Raw genomic sequence first — 24,019 nt, 5'->3', positions numbered from 1 at the left:
CAAGCTATTTCTGTCCTTCGTTATTTGCTTGTAGTTGGACACATTTTTTTTTTTTTTATGCGAGGAAGAAGGAACCAAAGGCCATGAGCCCGCTGTAACAGTTCCCTCCAAGAGAAAAACAAAATACAATATAGAGCCAAATTCAAGATCCGATCATTTTGAGATGCCTGGACACACTGCGTTTGAAAGACTGGAGATCATAGGCAGCAGGAAATACAGACAGAGGGAGACAGTTCCAGAGCTGACCCGTTGCATAAATGAAAGACTGGGAGTAACGGTTAACTCTTGCATTAGAGAGTTGGACAGAAAAAGGATGAGAGTTTGCTGCCAGACGGGTGCTATGCGCCTGTCGTAGAGGTGGAGGAATGCAAGCAGACAGTTCAGAGGAGCAGTGACCATTAAAGTAGCGATAGAAAAGAGATAAAGATGCAACAGTGCGGCGAAGAGACAGAGGTTGAAGGGAGTCAGTAAGAGGAGGAGAGTTAATGAGACGAAAAGCCTTTGACTCCACCCTATTGAGAAGAGTTGTATGTGGGGAGCCTCCCCACACATGAGAGTTGTACTCCACACAGGGGCGGATAAAACCCCTGTATAGAGTCAACAATTGTGCAGGGGTAAAGAAAGAGCGGAGTAGACTTAGCACACCCAATCTCTTGGAAGCAGATTTTACAAGAGATGTAATATGATCTTTCCAAGATAAGTCCCGAGTAAATGAAACCCCAAGCATGTTCAAGGATGATGCAGGATTAAGCTGAATATTATTAAACATTAGTGGGTATACCTGTGGAAGATTTTGTCGGGTTGATAGGTGTAAGAACTGAGTCTTAGATGCATTAAAGACCACCATATTATTTTTACCCCAATCAGAGAAACGAGCCAAATCAGACATTAGGTGTGCCACAGCCTCATCCCTTGCTTGTTGAAGTAACTGTTGAGATGGGCGTTGCGGGAACCGAATGGAAAGGTGAAGGGTGGGGTCATCAGCGTATGAGTGGATAGGGTTAGATGTACAGCTTAGAAGATCATTGATGAATAAAAGGAAGAGAGTTGGTGATAGGACAGAGCCCTGAGGAACACCACTGTTGATAGATCTAGGAGAAGAACGATGGCCGTCTACAATAGCGGCTATAGAACGACCAGAAAGGAAGCTAGCGATGAAGGCACAGAAAGAAGGATAGAAACCGTAGGAGGGCAGTTTGGAAATTAAAGATTTATGCCAGACTCGATCGAAAGCCTTTGAGATGTCAAGAGCAATGGCAAAGCTTTCGCCAAAGTCCCGAAAGGAGGATGACCAGGAGTCTGAAAGGTAGGTGAGATCGCCAGTGGAGCGTCCCTGACGGAACCCATACTGACGATCGGAAAGAAGGTTGTGATAGGAAAGATGCCTTAAAATTTTTCTATTAAGAATTGACTCGAAAACTTTTGAAATACAGGACGTTAAAGCAATTGGACGATAGTTGGAGATTTGGGAGTGGTCACCCTTCTTTGGGACTGGCTGAATGAGAACAAACTTCCAGCAAGAAGGAAAGGTACAAGTTCACAGACAAAGGCGAAAGAGTTTGCCTAGGCAGGGTGTAAGCACAGAAGCACAGTTCTTGAGAACAACAGGAGGGACCCCATCAGGCCCATATGCCTTGTTAGTACTGAGGCCAGTGATGGCAGAAAATACATCAACTGAAGAAATTTTAATGTCAGCCATGAGGAAGTCAGAGGGGGGAAGTGATGGAGGAACAGCACCGGAATTGTCTAAGGTAGAATTGGAGGAGAAAGTCTGTGCAAAGAGATCTGCTTTATCAGTAGAAGAAATAGCTACAGAACCATCAGAGTAGAAAAGAGGAGGGAAGGATGATGAGGTAAAGTTGTTAGAAAGATTTTTGGCAAGATGCCAGAAGGAGCGGGAAGAATTCGAGTCGGAGAGTTGAGAGCATTTAGTATGGATGAAATTATTTTTAGTAGAGCGAAGAACAGACTTAGCACGATTCCGGGCAGAAACGTAAAGATGATGTGATTCAGGGGTGGGTTGGCTCCGGTACCTTTTGTAGGCCCTCTCCTTGTTGCGGACAGCATTAGAACAAGCGTGATTAAACCAAGGCTTTCTTGCATTAGTCAAAGGATATGAGAAAGGAATGTATGCTTCCATGCCCGAGAGAATAACCTCCGTAATGTGCAAGGCACACTCAGATGGCTCACGGCCATGGAAGCAATAATCATTCCAGGGAAAATCAAAGAAGTACTGCCTGAGGGCCTCCCAGTCCGCGGCTCCAAAATGCCACAGACGACGTTTCACTGGAGGGTCCACAGGCCGTACCGGAGTGATAGGACAGGTTAAGGTAATAAGGTTGTGATCGGAGGAGCCCAACGGAGAGAAAAGATTAACAGAGTAAGCAGAAGGATTAGTTGTGAGGAAGAGGTCAAGTGTGTTGGAGCTCTCTCCAAGGCGGTCAGGGATACGGGTAGGGTGCTGTACAAGCTGCTCTAGGTCATTAAGGATAGAAAAGATGTAGGCTTGTTCACCGGGTGGATCCGTGAAAGGAGAGGAGAGCCAAAGGTGGTGGTGAACATTGAAATCTCCAAGAATGGAGATTTCAGAGAAAGGAGAAATGGATAGAATGTGTTCCATCGTAGAAGTAAGATAGTCGAAGAATTTTTGATAGTCAGTAGAATTAGGGGATAAGTAAACAACACAGATATATTTAGTCAGAGAATGACAGGAAAGCCGAAGCCAGAGTGTGGAGAATTCAGAAGAATCAAGTTCAGGAACACAAGAGCAAGATAAGTCGTTGCGTATATATACACAACAGCCACCTTTGGCTTTGAAATGAGTATAGAGAAAGTAGGAGGATACAGAAAAGGGTTTGCTGTCAGTTGACTCAGACAGCTTGTAATTGGACACTTTGTGCTTGTAACTGTTCTTTAAATTCGTTTCTGAGGTCTTTCTGTTCTTCACTTAGTGTCTGTAATTGTTCTTGGAGTTGTTTCTGCCCTTCATTCTGTGCCTGTATTAGCTTCATGATTGTCGCCAGGGAAACTTCCTCCTCCTGCCCAGCTCGAGATCTTGTCTTCACACTTTCTGCTTCCATGTCGAAGGTTAGACTCACTGCAGCCCTGAAATAAAAATCCCGCACTCCTGACACCAGTGTTATGTCCACACCCCACACTGCCACAGGCTCCAACAGCAGTAGTACAGTACAGGAAGGCCGTAGCCCAGTGAGTTGTTCTTCCTATGGTCAGCCTTTAGGTGTACTGTATAGTACACAATATCAGCTGAGGTGAAAATAAACATTGGCTCCTTAAAGTTCACTGTCTTTATTTTCCAAGTAATTCCACTTAATTCTTTCCAACTTCACTGTTCTCACAAGCACTGGAGCTATACTCACTTTACTAACTGCTATTACACTTAATGCTCAGCAACACTTCACAGTTATTACACTTAATGCTTGGCACCACTGTTTTCTCAACTCCCAGTGATATACAAACTTCAATAACCCGTCACTGTTTGCCACTGTTTTCACAAATACATAATCTTGACTGACACTGCACTGAAGTACACTCAAAACTGACCTGACACCGGACTAAACTTGCTCTAGTCTCTCCCCATCTTTATATAAACTTGCATTGTTCGAGAATCATCTACTTCTCCACAATTCTGGTGCGTGCTGGTCTTGCATATCAGCCCCTAGCAACAACAGTTACCAACTAGGAGACATCAGAACATGCCTGAATTATCTTACATTACATAACACTCAAAATCATTTACCATACGAACTTAAATTACATAATTTAACCAGCAATCGCTTAAAAAAAACATTATAAAGAAAAAGAGCACAAAAATAAACGCATAACTTACGAAACAACTACGTTCACAAACAGCAGGCAAACTGGCAACTCTGACTTATACCAACCGGAACTAGCTAACGGACACGAAACGCAGAGAAGCTTCTCGAGCACCCAGCTGGCAAAGCTCACTTCTTAATAATAGGTTTGGTTGTTTGTTAACGGCCAGACAGTACAAACTGATGTTGTACCACCTTAGCACATAAAGATGATGACCACTATCAGAACATTTGCATTTAACACACACAACTTCTCTACATTGATTTTTTGCCACGGGCAAACTCTTACTTTATTCATTATTACAACCTTGTTTGACCTTCAGTGTCAAATCTAATTATATTCGCCTTACCATTTTGTGGGGCGAGGAATATTTTTTGTTTTACACCCTGTCTTCTAATTTTGACTCCTTCATGGACTTCTAAGAGAACTAGATTTTGAAATGGCTTTTTTATGGCCTTTTTTTGGCCATGAAGGCCAAAGTAACACAACCATAGATAAGATTGTTTGCACATTATGTGGGGTTTAAGGAATGACTTTACCTAGAATCCCTCCTGTGGTTTTATGCTCCCAAATTTAATGCTGGCTTCTTTCCACCACTACTTGGCGTAAACTTATTGAGGAGGCCGGCGGACCGGCCTCCAATTACTCGATCCCATATCCCTTTCCCAAATTAATAACTGGAGCTACTAAACAAGCGTCAACACATGAAACATGCTTACAACGCAAGAATTCGGTTATTTAAATATCCTTTTTGTTTTCAATAAATATTTTCATATCTTAAATTATCTGCATATCACAAAAACTATGGATTCAAACTAAGTGGAATTATTTGACCTCTGTAAAGCAGTACTAAATAATGGCAACGATTATGAATGGTATCTGAATGAAACACAGCTAAAAAAAAAAAATACCAATACTTTGTTTTCTATGGACTAATGCACGAAATGAATAAGAAAAAAGAAATGTGGATTTTTTGACCGTTAAGAAGCCAGGAGTTCTCTAATCTAAATAAAGTCGCCTGACAACGGTCAGAATAAAGCACGTATATTAGGCCCTTCATTTAAAGGGATAGAATTAATCATAGTCTAAAATTTTATACACTCTTTCTCTGGTGAATATTAGTCTAAACACGACCAATATTAATTATAATAATATAAGTCTCTCAGGAAAATAGGGTAAAATTAATACTCTAACTCACCAGTAATTATCTCCTTATATCCTAGCTAGTCCCCCCGATTTGGCCAAATCATAAAGGTTACAAAGCTACATAGAGTCGGAATAACAGATAACGATAGGCGTGATGTCTCGGTCGGTTTGCCGTGGGCTTCTAAGCGTCCTTAGGTGCGTATTTTACAACGTGCAGCTTGAGCGAGCTTTTGGAACAAAATGCAAAAATGGTGAGTCTCTTCTTCCCTCATAGGATTCAGAGATGTCAATTATTTATTAATTACAGTTATCTAAAAATAGTTGAATTACTTTATGAAACATGCTGTACAAGGCAAATTTAACTTATATTAATCTTAGTTTTAATTAAACTAAGGCCAAATATACCCTTTATCTATCTAAATACGTATTAAACACTTCCTCCGTTTTCTCGTGAGGGTGCGTCATCCTACCACGCAAGTGCAGTTAGGTCCATGGAAAATTCCTTAAGTATTTACATGTATTAACAATATAATTGTCCTCAAGGGTTAAATGCAGTAGCATTTTATTTATCAATAATAAGAATTATTGAACAGAACGTAATCTCTGGGTCATAAAACAGCTTGAATTAGTCATTAACACTTTCCAGGTTTTCCTCTGCTTTCAACAGGGCAACTATTTTTAAAGGTAAAGATCGCAACTGCTCTGGGGGAAAATATTTCCCACAGTTTTGAGGCTGGGCGAAAAATGATATGCTCTATCATGTAATGTGACCCTTAGCCAGGAGCTCTCTCATAGATCTCGAGAACCCTGTGCTGTGGCCCTTCTTGGTCGCGTTTCTTGACCTAATTGTTCTCCACCACTCACTGTCACCTGGGTAGCCGTTAATTCAAGGGACACCAATTTATCAGTAGTTTTTATATTATTATGTCCCCGATATTTAATTTTTACAAGTCTCAGCATTCCTTCTGAATCTGGATGTGTGAAGATGACTTTAGCTAATGGCCACTGGGATCTTGGTTTTTCTATTTTTACTAAGCCCACATCTATGTTTATGAATGATTTATTGCTGGCAGCCTGAGCCCCATAAAATCTTTCTCTTAGGCTCAAAAGATAATCTTCGCTCCAATGTCTATTCCAGGTGTCCAATACTGTTTTCAGACTTTGGTATCCCTCACGCGGATGTTGTCTTAGTTCTTTATTCTATTGTAGGATCATCTACTTCCTCCTGGATATCAACCCAAGGCACTGGATAGAGCTTTCTGCCGTACAACATATGAGCCGGTGTCAATGCCTCAATTGAAACGCTAGTATCATCCAGATAGGTTAAAGGTCTACCATTAATCCTAGCCTCAGTTTCAGTCATCATTGTTCTCAGCCCCTGTCTAGTGATCTTAGTTCTGTGTAAGGTGTTCCTAAGGAAGTTCTTCACAATACCAATCATTTGTTCGGTAAATCTATTTTGCCATGGTGCTCTTGGAGCTATGAACTGCCAGGTACAATTTCGGATTCCCAGCGCCAAATTAACCTTTGGGTCATTCATTATATTTAAAAGTAGAGGTGCTGCTTCAACGAAACTGGTTCCGTTGTCATGTAATAATTTACTAGGACAAGACCTTCTAGCTGCAAATCTTCTAAATACGTTCAGGAATGCCTCTGAACTTAAATCTTCTGCCATTTCTAGATGGACTGTCCTTGTGTAGGTGCAAGTAAACAAACATATATACACCTTATGGGGAGTTCCCTCACCCACAACAGTTAGAGCCCCTGTGTAATCTACTCCAGTTACTTTGAAGGGCCGACTTACATTTACCCTATCCTTTGGTAAAGCAGGTGGTCCTGGATAGTCATATTGTCGTTGTTCATAACCCCTACATATAATGTAACTCTTGGGATATTTCTTTACAACCTGTCTACCCTCAGGGATCCAATACCTTTCTCGGATTCGGACCAAAGTCTGCAGCACACCTCCATAAGGAGTTAACTCATGGACTTCCTTAATATTAACTGTACAAAATAATCATCCTTAGGTTGCAATATAGGATATCTATTTTGGAGAGGCAGATCAGCCTTTACTCCTCTCCCACGGCTGTCAGGACTCTACAGTATCATAATACAATACATAATAGCTGCCAACATACATAGGTAATCTAGAAGATTAAGTCAAAGTTACGGCTAGGGCCTGCAGGAAATATCATTTGCACAGTCCCACTGAGGAATGCCAGTCTGCGCCTCATGACACCTGATAGGAAAGCTACCACACACACACACACACACACACACACACACAGAGGCTTCTAGAAGGTTCAACAACCTTGTAGCCCACGTGACACAAATTCTCATATACCGTACAGAAGGAAACAGAAGAAGTCAAAAGGAGTTAGGAGGCTGGAGGAGAAAGGGCGAGAAGGAGGGCACGCTGGGTTATGAGAAGTTAGCAAGCATAAAACGGTCTTGTGTAATACACTCATTGTTAATCTTGAGCTTTTCCTTTTGAAGAGAATAAACTACAATCAACCTCAGACTCATCTGTATCTTCTCCTGTCATCGACTACAAATAAACTGAGTTTATCTCCTATAAATTAAATCACTGTCCACTACACCTCGGCTACGTCTACGATATAATCAATTACAGAGATGATATATGTATTATTTTATCACACCACTGCCATCGAAATAATACAGTATATCAGCTCTGTAACTGATTATATCGTAGACGTAGCCGAGGTGTAGTGGACAGTGATTAAATTTGTAGGAGATAAACTCAGTTTACATGTAGTCGATGACAGAAGAAGAAAAAGATGAGTCTCGGGTTGATTGTAGTTTATTCTCTTCAAAAGGAAAAGCTCAAGATTAACACTGAGTGTATTACACAGGAGCTTTTATGCTTGCTAAATTCTCGGAGCCCAGCATGCGCCCCATTCTTGCTCTCTCCTCCACCCTCCTAACTCCTCTGATTTCTTCTCCTGTTTCCTGCTGTATATGAGAATTTGTGTCACGTGGGCCACACGATTGTCGTCTAGAAGCCTGTGTGTGTGTGTGTGTGTGTGTGTGTCGTGGCTTTCCTATCAGGTGTCATGAGGCGCAGACTGGCATTCCTCAGAGAGAATGTTCAAATGATATTTCCTGCAGGCCCTAGCCATAACTTTGACTTAATCTTCTAGATTACCTATGTACGTTAGGAACTATTATGTATTGTAGTATGATATTATTGAGTCCTGGCACGACATCTAATTAGACCCTTTCTGTCCAAGAACAATCCTAAATCTCATATCAGCTTATTACTGCTGCTAGTGCCTTGACTTGAAAGGTCAAACATCTCTGTGTAATATTTTCTTTGACGCATTTTTCAGCCAATATTCCATGGGATCAAACTCCTCAAACCCCACTTTCTTATTCAAAAAATTAATAACTAATTTAGTAGTGTTAAGGAGTTGTCTTATTGTTGAAAATCTACTAATGTCAAACACATCTGGCTCAGGTAATACAGGATCCAAGTTTACAGTACCAACCTCATCAATACTATACTGTTTCTGCTCAGGCCATTCCTTAGTAAGTAACCATTTAGAACCTTTAAATCACAAGTTATCATTGATCAGTCTCTTTACTGTCGAACCTCTCGAGAGCAGATCAGCTGGATTTTGTTTGGAGGATACATGCATAAATTTAAATTTGGAAGACAGTTCTTTAATAGTCTTCACTATATTGTGGGCGAAAGGAATTTTACTGTCTTCCTTTCCAATCCAATAATGACAAATCACACTGTCAGTCCATATATAAAAATCCTCAAACTGAGTATCAAGAGTAGTGGTTAAATACCTGGCCAATTTACAGTAGTTCCTACTTATATGGAAGCCAATTCCATTTGAGGTAGGGTTCCTCCTTTATTGGTGCATAGCTGGATTTGGACATAGTTATCTTACTACTCTCCTGTTGCACAATAAGCTACTACTTCATATGCTTTTTGAGATGCATCACAAAATATATGTAAATGTGACTTTTCACTACTGTTTATCTTCCTGGGAATACATAGGCCTGATTCTTTTTTCAAACTCCTTTCTAATCTGTTCCCATTGTTCAGCATACGTCTCATAATTCAGTGTCCCAGTCCAACTTTGGTCGCCTAGCCTCTTGCACTAAACATTTGCCCCTAATAACTATAGGACTGACCAATCTTAATGGGTCAACTAAAAGGACATCTTGGTGAGTGTAACATCATAGAACGTAATTGTTTTTTAAACTTATTTCATCAGCTCCAGTATCCCAGTTAAGACCCAACACATTTTGAGTTTTGGGAATGTCGTATTAGGATAGTCCTCTTGTATTTTATTCCTTTACTTGCCACATCCCCGCAGATTTTTCACCAATGACACCCCTCAATCCCAGCAGATTTTAGATTTTTTTTTTCTTTACTAAAACCTCCGCTTTTTATGAGAAACCGAAAATTCAGAGAGAAAGTGCTCAGTTGAGTCTAGAAATACGGTAGAAGTAAGAGTACCTTTATCTTGTTACCGTGTTCTCTCAGGGCAAGCTCGAGAGAAAACGTTTTCTATGAGAGGGGTAGCTATTTCAAACCATTCATAACTGGTTAGATATTCATTTATTTGGTACGAATTTATATGTAGTACAAGAGTATATTGGTTTTCAGACAATAATATAGGCAATAAAAGCAATGTTCACTCACCAAAAACATCAACATATGGCACCTTCTTTTAGGACGTTACTGACTCATCACCTCTCCTTGCTTTTTCATCTGGATTATTTCTACCTTTGTCCTCCACCTTAAGAATCACTTTCGCCTTGAACTTCGTCATTGGAGAGACTGTAGTGTGACATGTCTTTACTGGCCAGGTCACTGCTAACAGGTGAGTTACCAAGAAAATGGCATCCGGGGGGGGAAGGGGGGGAAGGTGGGGCCAGGCATTATTCCCGCCTGGCGTTGGGTAGAGAAAGGTCTCCCACATATGCATACCAAAAATCACCTGTGAAACTTGAAAAATGTGCAAATGACAGACCTCGCAATTGCATAACATATGGATACGTCATTGGGTGTCACCGTGACAAAAAGTGGAGACGTATCCATAAGTTCTCGGGACGCGGCGGATTAAAAGCGGTGAATTTGTATTCCAGCTCTGGAACAGCAAATTTGCCTCCCCACATTCGGAATTGGCTATTTCATAAGCTTTCAATGCTTCAGTCTCTGTATCAGCAACACCTTGCCATTATCCATATAAAAAGCCGGCCTATTTCTGGGCATATGGCATTTCCAAAATGATGCTTCAAAGTGTTGCAAAGTTGGAAACGACTAGCACAAGAGCCAAAAAGCACCGATCAGAAACAATAAGTATTCAGTGGACTATCCTGATTTTGAGGATCTTGAGGCCAGAGGAATTTTGTAAATTTCCTATCCTCCTCTCGAAATCATATTCTGAGAAAAGTCTTACTAATGTCTGCTGTATAAGCATAAGGTTTCTCTCTAAATCTTAGTCATACATTCCCTAACTTCTCTGTTAGTGTAGGTCCAGAGTATGAGTAATCGTTTAAGCTAGCTGATCCTTTGGACGCTTTACTACTACAATTGAAAACTATCCTTATGAGAGTAGCTACTGAATCCCTGCTTACAGCATGATGTGGTAAGTAATGTCCTTCTTTATGTATAACAAGGAATTCCACCTAGTCTGTAAATTTATTCTTCAGTTGATCTTTTATAATACTATCATACAGTATATGGTTAGATGTTCTAGTTTGTCTCTGAACTATCTTAAAAGAGACTTTAACTGAGCCTTAGCTGCTTGGTAACTTGTTGCTAACTCTGAATGGTTTAGTTTCCACTGTAATCCTACCCAGTACTGTCCATCTCTAAATTCCACAGACTGGTTATACAAATCCAAAGCTATTTTGCCCCAGGAGTTGGTTCTTCAGAGTGTATTCCTACGCTCTCTAGGTCCCACAATTTGTGTACAGGTTCATTTTTTCATCCAGCAAATAATTTATCTGAGTAGGTTCTAGTTCTGCACCTATTCTAATCACCATCTATGACTGTGTGGGGGTCACAAAGACTGAGTCTACCAGTTTGGCCTCTTTTTAGCCTTCCTTGAAAAAGCCAACTGACCCATAATGTGGTTACCTCCTGGACTCTTGAACAATTATACTTTATTCTTGAAAGTCCTATGTAGGAATCTTCCACAGTAAACGGAACCAATTGTCATTTTGATGGGACCCACAGTATCTGATTTCACATTCTGTTTTGCCAACCATATTCCTGAGCTTTGTATATGATCAGAGTTTTCTTTAAGTCCTTTTATATATATACTTGTTTCCATATTATCCAGTACAGCTGCTGTTATACAGCATTTATAACTACTAAGTCGTATTACATGTCTAACTGTATCAAAGGACTGAGCTTCCTTAGTACTGTAGTTAAAAACCCTGTAATGGCTAGATTTACTTTGCCAGTAATAGGTAACTTTAAATTCTTCACAATGTCTGCAAAAATGAAAGTTTCCTTTGCACCCGTATCAAAAAGAGTACATGCTAGTATGTTTCTATTTTCAATCATTACCTTCACATTTGCAACTGGAACTGCTGCTGGCATTGTTGCTGGAATATTTGCTTTCGCAACTGTCATATTGACACTTATGATTTTAGGATCCTCATACTTCATCATCCTTGGGCACAAAGCACTGTGATGATTGTCCCTATTGCATTTGAAACAAAAATTTAGATTGATTTTACAGTCCGTGGAAATGTGTCCGGAATTCATGCAAATCATACAACACCCCAATTCCTGAAGCCTCACTGTTCTAGAAGCGTAATCAAGATAATGTTGACAAGATGCATTGGAATGTTGTTCACCACAAAACACACAGACCTTCCTGTCCTTTACCATGGAAATTTTTACCTTCTTATATTCATCAGCTTTTCTATTCCTTGTCCTTAATGCTTTATCCCCGAATTTAAAGAGCTAAGAAAAGTACCTGTCCCTTCATTTGGTACAAACGTAGCCATCCTTGACTTAGGTTTCCCAGCGAGGAAGTTAGTAGTTCTTTTCCTTATTTCAGCCTCCTGTTTAATTACAGCAGGCTTTACTGTTCCTTGCAAATGTTTACAGAGTTGCATTAAGCCCTTCTCAATTTCCTCACAGAAGAAATAATCCTTTTGGTACCTACCATACAAGGCATCCTTGGTTCTAGGTAGAATCTTTAAGGACACAATTTTAGAAAGCACCCAATCTGCTGCTTTAACATCTTAGTAAGTACCTAAAACCATTAAATTGCAATTCACTGCAATTCGACAATTTTGCAAGGAATCAAAATTATGTTTAGGTATGGGTACTTCAACCAGTGCCTTCAGTAATTGGGTAATGACCTGCTCCCTGTCTTCATAAGCCTGTCTAAGGATAGTCAAAGCCGCCTCATAATTGTTTTCTTGCACAGGTAATTCCCTTATCATCTTGTAAGGCGTCTCTTTGGCCTGTCCTAACAGATATGAGAGTTTACTCACACTGGGGAGGTCTGTTCTATCATGGACGAAGTATTTAAACTGAAAAAAGAATTTCCAATTTTGCTCCCCATCAAACTCCGGAATCATAATTTGAGGTAGTGCAGCTTTACTCTGCTGTATTAGCCAATTTTGACTCAAACAGTCTCACAATTGTTATATATTTCTCTAATTTACTTTCAGATTTGGCAGTCTCCGAATCTAAAAAATCTTTATAATCGTCTTTCACTATTGCTGCTTCTAAAAATGTAACTTTCTTCATACTTAGTCCATCTGTTTTTTTAGTATATTCAAAAGACTACTTAATTTCTCTCTTGTCTGAGATATTTCATCTAACAATTGCCTACAAACATTTACGGCTCTCGTTACCCATCCTGCCTTACCACTGGATGACCTCTGTAACAAGGAATTAGACATTTGACTGATTTCTAATTCCTCGTTACCCATCCTGCCTTTCCACTGGATGACCTCTGTAACAAGGAAATGACCTATTTCTAATTTACTTGAATTACCATTAGTAACTATTAATCATTTTAAATTCTGAGGAGTGTAGGGATTGGGGTATGCTTTTAAACCTATCTCTCTGTGTTGTTAAACCTCTTGGGTTATGTCTTTATCCCCACACTCAGTTTCCAAAATAACCCAAATTTCCTGGAGCTCAGAACCAATTGGTATCGTAATATACCATAGTACCACCCAAAGCCTGTACAGCATAGAACTGTTCTTTCTTTAACTCCATGTAATTTATTAATTTCGCCAGAAACGCTTCTCTCCTGTGGTGATTCCAATGTATACCATCAGCCTTTAGAGTTGCCTGGAAAGGCTTTGCATTAAAGTGGATAAAATCCTTTCCCTTCCATATCCTCTGCAACTTCCTATTTATGGCCCTGCTAACTAATATATACGTACCGTAACAAACTGGTGAACCATATGGCAGGTTTCTAGGCTCAAGAAAGGTTATGGTAACCAAGGATTTACACGAACCTTTAATGGCTCCTACCACAACCAAAACGTTTTCAACAATTTCATTAAGTTTCACAATTTCATAAATGTCATTTCCTCCCAGGAAAATGATAGTACGATCATGCTTCCAGTCCAATATGACATTTAGACGCTTATCATCACAAAAAGACCTTGCCCTTCACCAGGAGGCCTGTAGATATGTATTGCCGTGTCCGCTAATTCTGTGGAATGTGGAAGAAAACTATATCCCACAAACTCGACTTTGAACTCGTTCAGTGCCTCTGATAAGTCTGTTATCCTCAGCTGGGGCACCAAAATGTCAGAAATTTTATACACTCTTGCTCTGACGAGAGTTAGTCTAAACACCACCAATACTAAATGTAAATATAAGTCTCTTAGGAAATCAGGGTATAAATAATACTCTACTTCACCAGTAATTGTCTCCTTATATCCTAGCTAGTCCCCCCGATTTGGCCAAATCATAAAGGTTACTTAGCTAGATAAAGTTGGAATAACAGATGACGATGGGCGTGAGGTCTCACTTGGTTTGCGTGGGGCTTCCAAGCGTCCTTAGGTGCCCATTTTACAATGTGCATCTTAAACGAGTTTTTGGAACAGAGTGCAAAAATGATGAGTCTCTTCTTCCCTCATAGGATTCAGAGATGCCAACTATTTATTAATTACAGTTATCTAAAAACAGTTGAATTACTTCATGAAATATACAAGGAAAATATAACTTAATTTAATCTTAGTTTTAATTAAACTAAGGCCAAATATTCCCTTTATCTAGGTAAATATGTATTAAACCAGTGTTTCTTAACATTTTTTGAGTCACGGACCCCTTTGAGAATCTGGTGAAAGCTATGAACCCCTTCCCTACAAAAACGCACATAATCACTTAAACAGTATTTTGCATGCAATGAATATACTGTATTTTATTGAAAACTACTGTCACGCAGTGTATGACATACACAAAGTATAAAACAGTCTTTTCAGAGAATTATGTTTCTCCCTCTTTTTCATGCAATAACTAATGGCCACTCGATGAAAAGATGAAATACATCCATCTTGAGAAATTAAACAAAACTTTAATTCTGCTCAAAAGTTCATTGCAATGAGAGGGTTGTTGTTGTTTAGCTTGAATAAGATGATGAAACTGTGGAGTGGTCTTTGACAAGGCAACACGCATGTCATCGTTGACATCAAGTTAATTTCGACTTTTTATTTTGATAGAAACGTGCTCTGAAAACCCTGACTCACAAAGGTACGTAGTAGCATACGGAATCAGAGCACCCATAGCTCGCTTTGCCAGACGAGGGTAGGCTTGTGTCAACGAACACCAGAATTCTTCAAGACCTTTTTTTTTTTTTTCTGTAGCTAATAATGCCAAACGGCATCACACAGTATCACTAAATTGTTCTCAGTTATTCTGACCTTCACGGACCCCCTGAAGCCCATGGGGTCCATGGACCCCAGGTTAAGAACGCTTGTATTAAACACATAGGCCTACTCTGTTTTCTCGTGAGGGTACGTCATCCTACCACGCAGGCCAAGTTAGGTCCATAGAAAATTCCAAAGTATTTACACGTAATTACAATATAGTTGTCCACAAGGGTAAAACGAAGTAGCATTTTATTTATTAATAATAAGAATTATTATACAGAATATAGTCTCTGGGTTATAAAGCTGCTTGAATTAGTCATTAATACTCTCCGTGTTCTCTGCTTTCAACAGGGACAAGTATTTTAAAAGGTAGAGAGTGCAACTGTTCTAGGAGAAAATATTTCCCACAGGAATGTTTAATCCTCAAAGTTCCGATAACAACAAAGATAGTGATTTTCAGAAACACAAAAAAGATGCGCCGAAAAAGTGCTGAAAATGTTCGTTCACTATAGTAGACATTCAGTCATGAGCCACGCCACCAAACACTAACAACAGGTATAAAAATGAACCACAGAATAAAAGTGAGCACAATATTTTTTTTTTAAATATGCCTAAGCCCCTGCACAATGACTTAAAAATATAGACAAAAAATATGAAAAAAGTCTGAGACAACAGTCCGAAAAAGGCAAAACACACACACACACACACACACACACACACACACACACACACACACACACACACACAGGATATATATGAATAGTGTATCGAGAAAAAGTGTGCCAGACATTAAAAAATTATTATAAGAATTCTGGAGGTAGGTGGTGGCAGCCATGAGTCACTCATATGATGCAGTGCTGCCTGCTTCTTGCATCACCTTTGTTATTCTTTTTCTGTGTCTATTCTTCTTTTCCTTTTTTCTTCAATTTTTCCTCTCACCTTTCAATACTCTTCTTCCCTGTTTACACTGAATGACAAGTCCAATGGTTTACTCAAAGCGAGGAAACCATTTTCAGCGCTGGGTAGTAACCATATAACCAACCCATAACTGTTCTGCAAGTGTCAGCAAGTGGTTTGGCGGAGGGTTAGTGCCTCTTCCCGTAAAAAAACTAACTCAAAGATAAACGGCCACCTCTTTCGGTATTATGGCATCTGGCTGGCTGGCTGGATGGAATTTAGTAAAATTCTTTATCGACATGACCTCAAAACTCAGTTCACAATTAAAAAAAAAAAAAAAAAAAAAAAAAAAAAAAAAAACATACCCACACACAGTAACTGGTGACCATAAGAAATATAATAGCCTCCTTCGCGATTCGTCAAGGGAGATGTGTTTTCTGCCTAATGATATTACAGAATGTCCTAAAGGGCTCTACAGTGACCAGACGCTTTAATCTCGTAAGAGTTGGCTACAATCAAATAGCCTCCATATCGCCCCGTCCTCTGCCATTTCGCTACCCTCCCCCCTGCTTACAAACCACTCAATCCTATGGCTTTCGACTCCATCTCTCTATCTCATCCTCGGTCTTCACATCCTTCTCATCCCCTCCTCGTCACTCATATACACTCTCTATTTTAGTCTTTTACTCTCTATCATCTCCACATTGCCAAACTACTTCCTAACTGTATCACACCCACATCCACACAACAACGCCCCTCCATTTTCTCATTTGCCAGTTGGTCTTTCCATGAAACTCTACATTTTCCTATCAAATATCTCATTTCTGCTGCTCTCACTCTTGACTTGTGCCCTTAAAACAAGGTCCAAGCTTCGCTTCCATACATTAGAGGGGTGATCATAGTTCTCTCATGCAGCGACTTTTTTTTTTTACTTCCGTTCTCACTTCCCTATTTCTTATCACTGCTTTCAGCTACCCAGCAACCTTTCCTCCCTGTTGTATCCTTTCGAGCACTTCATCCTCCAAACTTCCATCCTTACTAACTACACTGCTCAAGTACTTAAATGCTCTCACATTTTCCATTTCCTAACTATCAAGTCTTACTGTGCATTCAGGTGCTTCATTATTCTCGAAGACCACAACTTTACTCTTCCCTACAGCCACCATTATATTCCGTTTCTTTCATACTCTCCGAACACATCCACCTAGCGTTGCATTTTTCTTCTTCGCATAACATTTTAGTATCATCTGCAAACAACAGAACAGGAAGTTTCCAAGAGCTGCCCTCTCTTATTAGAGCCGCTCCAACATCCACATCCCTTCGTTGTATCTCTTTTATAACTCCATCCATATACTGTACAAATTGAACAACCATGGAGACGTGACACACCCCCATCTCAAAATAACATTCAGATAGAAATTTATTGGTGTTGACCATTCACACGCACTGCAACCCTAGCGCCTTGATACATACTCTTCACGACAGTCAACAGCTTCCCATTCACTCCATTCACTTTTAATATTTTCCAAATTCCTTGTCATATGAAATCCCCAAAAACATGAAGGCCGCATTCAACTTCTTTCCCCTCACAAGAACCTTTTCCACTAAACACTTTTAGATGAATATCTGATCTACACAACCTTTTCCTTTCCTGAAACCCCCCCCCCTCCCTCCTGTCCTTCTCCAGCTAATCCTTTGATATTTCCCTAACTCTATCAATAAGAGTCCTACCATATACTTTTCCGACTAACCTAAGAAGACAAATGCCCCAGTGATTTGCCACACACTTCTTTTTCCTCTTTTCCTTTGTACTTGGGAATAATTACTCGTGTAGCTAACTTCCAGTCCTCAAGGGCTCTACCTTCTTCACAGGCAAATTTGCCTGTCTTCCGTAACCATTGTACTACTTTTAAATCTCCCCTCCGTGCTTCAGCATTTCACCACACGCTCCATCAATGCGCATGCATTCCCGACTTTGATTTTCTTCATTGCTTCCACTACTTTCATCCTACTAATCTCTTCTTCCCTTCTCATCATCCTTCTCCCAGTTGTTCACCAGCAAATTGTACCGACGTTACTTTTATTCTCCATGTTTAAAAATCCCATTGTGTGTGTGTGTGTGTGTGTGTGTGTGTGTGTGTGTGTGTGTGTGTGTGTGTGTGTGTGTGTGTGTGTGTGTGTGTGTGTTGGTATTATTTGTCCTATCAACGCTCCTTACCACAGCCTCACGCCTATATTTATGGTTCGACTCACCTGAAAATTATTCCCTATGAAACTAGGTGGAGCGTTAGGGACATCTTTCTTAATCTCGATCAAAGCCATTAAAAGAATTATATTAGCCTAAAAACTGTGCAAAAAGACATCAATAACCACCAGAAGGTGGGCACAAAATTACTTGACACCTAGAAACCACCACAGAAAGGCACGTGTTCTGTTCGCCTCTGAACGTGGTTGTAGTACGGACCGATTTTAATTTGAATCTGTCTAATAGTCTGTTGTTCTATGATTCATTCATGTGATGTGGCTTACAAATGCAAGCCTACATATACTGTATGCATGCACACAATAAGAAACAATATTCAGGAAATGCCATACATCCTACTGCGGATATTGACTGTCTAGTTTATAGTCATCATCCGTTTATCAATCAACTGAGACCCACCTGAGACGGGAGGACGGTGAAGAGAGCAGCGTTGCCAAGCGTCCATGTGATGTTGGGGTGAGGTCTCGACCCCGCTACCACACAGGCCAGCTGGTACTCGGCCCCCACCCTCAGGTGCCTTGGGGGCGCCTCAAGCCTCGCCACCAGCGGACGCACTGACGGGTTGGGGTAGTGGAGTTGCAATAGAATGAATACAAAGGGAAATCCTGACGTTATTTCATGTGTTCATAGAGTTATGCAATCTGAGTAAGGTTTCTGATGACATCTGTTGCTCTGTCACTAGACAAGTCAACCCATTACATTTAATTTGATATGTCATGTACAGAACAACTATGATCCACTGCCTCACCCCTCTCCTCTCCATATTAATACATAAAATCATTATTTTTTTGTTCCGTCACTCATATATGTAGCCACTTCCATCACAATTATGCATCCATACAATTTCCTAGCCACTCCTCCCCTAGAACAACCAATAGTTCTCCACACACACACACACACACACACACACACACACACACACACACACACACACACACACACACACACACACATTTCTAAGCCAGAAAAACAAGTTGAAAATTACATCCGTTTCATTTGCTTACTGAGCAAGTCACCATCGCCAGACTAGCACTGTATTAATGCCAGGCCATCCCATCTGGTGCTTGTTGCATTAATCCTATTCGTTTTTGCCTAATTATATTCGATCCTATGAGAAAATTGTGATACGGTGAGCTGGTTCCAGGATAATCATCCTCTCTCTCTCTCTCTCTCTCTCTCTCTCTCTCTCCATACACAACTATCTCCTTCCTGTGCAGGTATGCTGCGCAGCACGGCTTTACTGGTTACTTATTTACTCTCAGATATTTTCTTATATAAATTAATTCCCATATGAATATATTATCTATCTATTTATCTATCTGTCCATCTATCTATCTATCTATCTATCTATCTATATCTATAGATAGATAGATAGATATAGATATAGATATAAATACAGATAGGTAAATTGATCAGAAGAAGGAAAACAAATTATATAAAATAAATTATTCCATACACCACATTGCAGGTGTCCTCCATTCATAAAAAATCTGTAACAACTGGACTTGAACCGCTGTTGGTTGAAGTTTGCGGGAACGAGTTCCAAAGGGAAGCGGATCATGGATTAAAGGAATTATTAGCAAGGCTTCTGGAATATGGCAATGGGACAATTAAATCATGAGCGCTAATGGACGCCTGTGTAGCACGAGGGAAAGCGTGGAGGGATTTCACAACGGATGCATCTTTTCCTGAGTATTTGCCGTCAAAGTATCTCTGAAATAATGCAAGGGAAGCAACATTCTATCTTAATTGTAGAAGAGGAAACATTTGTAATAGTAGGGTTATTAATCACTCCTATAGCCCTGTTCTGAATTTTGTCCATTTGTTTTAGTGAAACCTCTCCACATCCACTCCATAAAAGTGAGCAACATTTCAGCTAAGAGTGCACATGACACTTGTAAATTACAGCTAACTTCGTCAGTGACGAAGTTTCGGATTCTGTACAATATTTTTTTTTTTTTTTTTTTTTTCAAGTGATCTAACATGAGAGATCTGCTTGTAGGTAGTGTTAAGCGAAATACCAAGAATATCAATACTCTGAGAGATAGAAATACAGGTAGCACTGAAGGTAATATAAGAATCAGGTAATATCTGCCTATTAAAATACAGACAAGATACGTAAAATCCATCCTAGACAATTTACCTACCAACAAAGCTCCAGGCCCATATGGAATTCCGCCAATTGTTTTGAAAAAGTGTTCCCCTGAACTTGCCTCTGTTGAAGCTAAATTATTTAGACTATGCATACGTCCTTCTTTATTCCCAAATTCATGGAAAGAAGCCAATATTCACCCAATTCCGAAGAAAGGAAGTTCGGCTGACCCCTCCAATTACAGACCAATAGCTGCCACATCTTCTCTTGGTAAGGTATTTGAAACTTTAATTAACAAGCACATTGTTAAACATCTTGAATCCAACAACTTATTTAGTGATAGACAATATGGTTTTCGCCATGAAAGATCCACCATTGACATACTCAATCTCCTAACTCATACCATCCATCAATCAATTGATCTACATGGAGAAACTCATGCAGTAGCTCGATATTTCTAAAGCTTTCGACAGAGTATGGCACCGTTCCCTGCTGTCCAAACTCCCTTGCTATGGACTAGCGTCTTTTGTTCCTTTGATTTCTTCATATCTTTGTGACAGGAAAATAAGAGTAAAAGAAGATGATATATATTCCAATTTCCACTCAATTAACGCCGGCATGCCGCAGGGATCAGTTCTGGTGCCAACCCTATTCTTGGTTCATATTAATGATCTCTTATGTGTCACCCACAATCCCATTCACTCATATGCAGATGACTCAACATTACATAGTTCATTCACACTCAGACACCCATTTACAAAGTTTAATATCTCTACCTCTCAACTCAGTACAGCCATCTCCATAAATGAATATCTATCTACGATCAGTGAATGGGGACAAAACAACCTTGTCTTCTTTAATGCTAGTAAAACTAAATATATACAGTTTACTAATAGACATATATTGCCAGATTCGTACATTACCTTCAGTGCTACTAATATTCCCATCTCCAAAAGTATTGAAATTCTTGGCATCTCACTTAACAATGCCCTCAGCTAGACCTCTCATGTCCGATCACTTGCTAAAACTGCCTCAAAGAAACTTGGATTATTGTACAGAGTCCGTAACTTCTTCGCTGATGAGCAGTTAGCTATAATTTATAAGAGTCACGTGTGCTCTCAGCTTGAATATTGCTCATCCATGTGGAATGGTTGTGGAGAGGTTGCATTAAAACAACTAGACAAAATTCAGAACACAGCTGTAAGAATCATTAACAACCCTGCCATTACAAATAAACTACCTCCCCTGCAAGTAACAGGGAATGTTGCCTCCCTTGCATTATTTTACAGATTTTTTTTGGCGAATGCTCAAACGAAGTTGCGTCCATGGTGCCACCTCTCCATGCCTTCCCTTATGCTACACGGGCATCTGGTAGCGCTCATGACTGGAATGTCACTCAGCCATATTGCAGAACTTCTGCCTATCAGAATTCTTTCATTCCCTGAACTGCATCTCTCTGGAACTCGCTTCCCCAGAGTTGTTTCCCTCCAAATTTTAACCCACAGCTGTTCAAGTCTAACTGTTACAGATATTTTATGTACAGAGGACACCAGTAATCAGGTGTATGGATTATTTTTTTATTCATTTGTTTTTCCTTCCTCTGTTCTGTTACTTAAAAAAAAGAGATATATTTGGTTTTTCTAGCATTAAATGAGACAATGGTATTTTGTCTCCATTCAGTGATCTTAGATAAGTCTTGATCTATGGAGATTGTTGCACTGAGTTAGGAGTTAGAGACAATCAAACGGTGTGAACGGGTGGTTAAGAGCAATGGAACTGTGAAGTGTTGAACCATCGGCATGTAAGTGAATGGGATTATGTGTGACAGACAAGAGTTCATTGATATGAATGAGTAACAGGGTTGGTCCCATGGCTGATCTTTGCGTGGCACACCGGCATTACTTGAGTGTAAATTGGAATATACATCATATATCTTTTGTCTTCCCTTTCTGTCGTTGAGATACGAGGAAATCAGTAGAACAAAAGATGATATGCCATAGCAAGGGAGAATGGACAGCAGGTTAGTGTGCCGCACTCTGTTAGAAGCTTTAGCAATATCAAAGGCTACTGCATGGATTTCTCCATGTTGGTCAACTGACAGATGGATTGTATGAGTAATGAGACTGAGTGTATTATTGGTGGATCTATCCTGGAAAAAAAACATACTGACTGCCAATAAATAAGTTGTTGGAGTCAAGATGTTTAACAATGTGCATACTAATAACAGTCTCAAATACTTTACGAAAACAATATGTGATAGCTATGGGTCTATAATGAGAAGGACCAGAGAAACTTCCTTTCTTTGAAACTGGGTGGATATAGGCTCCTTTTCAAGAATTTGGGAATATAAAGGTACATATGCATAGTCTGAATAATTTTGTTAGAACATAAGCAAATTTTGGGAAAAACTTTTTTCCAAACTACTGGGGGAATTTCACCTGGAGCTTTGTTGGTTGGTAAATTGTCTAAGATAGATTTTACGCACCTAGTTTGTATCATTAGTTGTGCAATTTCGGGAGAGTCAAATTCTAGTACATGAACGTTTTGACTGACTTTCTCTAAGGTAGAATATTTGGCAAACGTTATGGTAAAAATGTAACCTTTCAATAAGGGTCATTTACAGTTCTTTCATCTTCCATGGTTTCTCATGATCCTACTATGCAAATCACATTAAATTCCTGTAATAGAAGTCAATGTTCCTAGAAGCTTCCTGTTCTGGTAGTTGTTGGACCATATATAAGTCAGTTTGTCGCCTTATGGTCTCACCTATTTCTTTTTGGGAGTATATATTGTTGGCAAGGATCTGGGAAGCTGTCCTTAATCCAGCGGCCAAAGAGGGGCATTGTGCAAAAAGCTCTGTTGATAAAGCGGTTGATTAACCTACATCGCTGTTTTTCAGGAAACTTGTTTGCACCATTTAGACAAAATCCCAAGCGGCAAGCCTTCATGGAGGAGTTGGTCCTTCGCTGAAACTCCATCTCATGTGTGAAGTTGAGAAAAAATGCACAACTGAAGATATTTAAATGAGGTCAAGCTGTATATGTGTGTGTCTTTGTGCATCTGTTCATTTATTTAACGATAACGGTAATTGATATTGACCTAACTGTTTCTGCTTAAGGTTGAGGTAAGCTCAGGTAGTGTCAGAAAGATTTAAAAAAAAAAAAAAAAGTGAAATCACATTCGACACAACAGCGCAAAATTGTCGGAAATCGTGACAAGGGAAAATGTCAGTCTGTACATTTGTTCGTTTCTGTCACGAGAACAGTAACAGATATCGACCTAATTCTTTTTGCATTAGGCCTGGGTAATTCCAGGGAGTGTTAGAAAAACACGAAACAAAAATGTTGGCCATCGCGCGCGACGCGACAGCGCTAAGTTGTCGGAAATCGCAACATATAAGAAGGTGCGAAAATCATTTCTTCGTCAGTTTGGTCAGAAGTAGTCATTGTGGACTCAATAGCAGTATGGAAGCAAACATAATGGTATGTGTGAAAATTTGTGATGGAATGGCTATTAGTTAGTCTCGCAATTTTTTGGCAGGCAAGCACTAGTTTATCATATGAAGAATGCTCTCCTCGTTTTGGCACTGATGATGTCGTCCACATACCTTGCATATATATATATATATAAATATATATATATATATATATATATATATATAGATATATATATATGAAGGCGTTATCTCAGGGTGTTGTGAGAAGATTCTCCCTTCAACTAAGCCCATGTCAAATTGGCAAAGAGGACTCCCAGTGAGGAAACCCATGTCATCCCAGTCATTTCCTTGATATATGTTATCGTCTGGCCTACAGAAAGGTGCTTCTTTGGTGCAAGCTTGTCTTATTCGCCAAAACGGTGAGATTGGGAACCCCTAAGCTCCCCCTCATCAAAGGACTCTACAAGATTGAATGTGTCTTTAGGAACGTTAAAGCCCATAAGCATGG

General features: G+C 39.8%; 1 protein-coding gene across 1 annotated transcript in view; it reads right to left on the bottom strand.

Moving 5' to 3' along the window:
- The window catches only part of LOC145415962 (protein turtle-like), a 207,311-nt gene that overhangs the window by 91,421 nt on the left and 91,871 nt on the right, over positions 1–24,019 (bottom strand). The window contains exon 10 of the mRNA XM_080285065.1: positions 18,383–18,537. Coding sequence (XP_080141191.1) covers positions 18,383–18,537 — 155 coding nt within the window. The remainder of the gene's footprint in view (positions 1–18,382; positions 18,538–24,019) is intronic.

This window comes from Coenobita brevimanus, chromosome 104, assembly GCF_032717465.1.
Source record: "Coenobita brevimanus isolate Jiangsu-jjx chromosome 104, ASM3271746v2, whole genome shotgun sequence".
Taxonomy (NCBI): Eukaryota; Metazoa; Arthropoda; class Malacostraca; order Decapoda; family Coenobitidae; genus Coenobita; species Coenobita brevimanus.
Note: the sequence above shows the minus strand (reverse complement) of the source record. Positions and strands in the feature narration are given on the sequence as shown.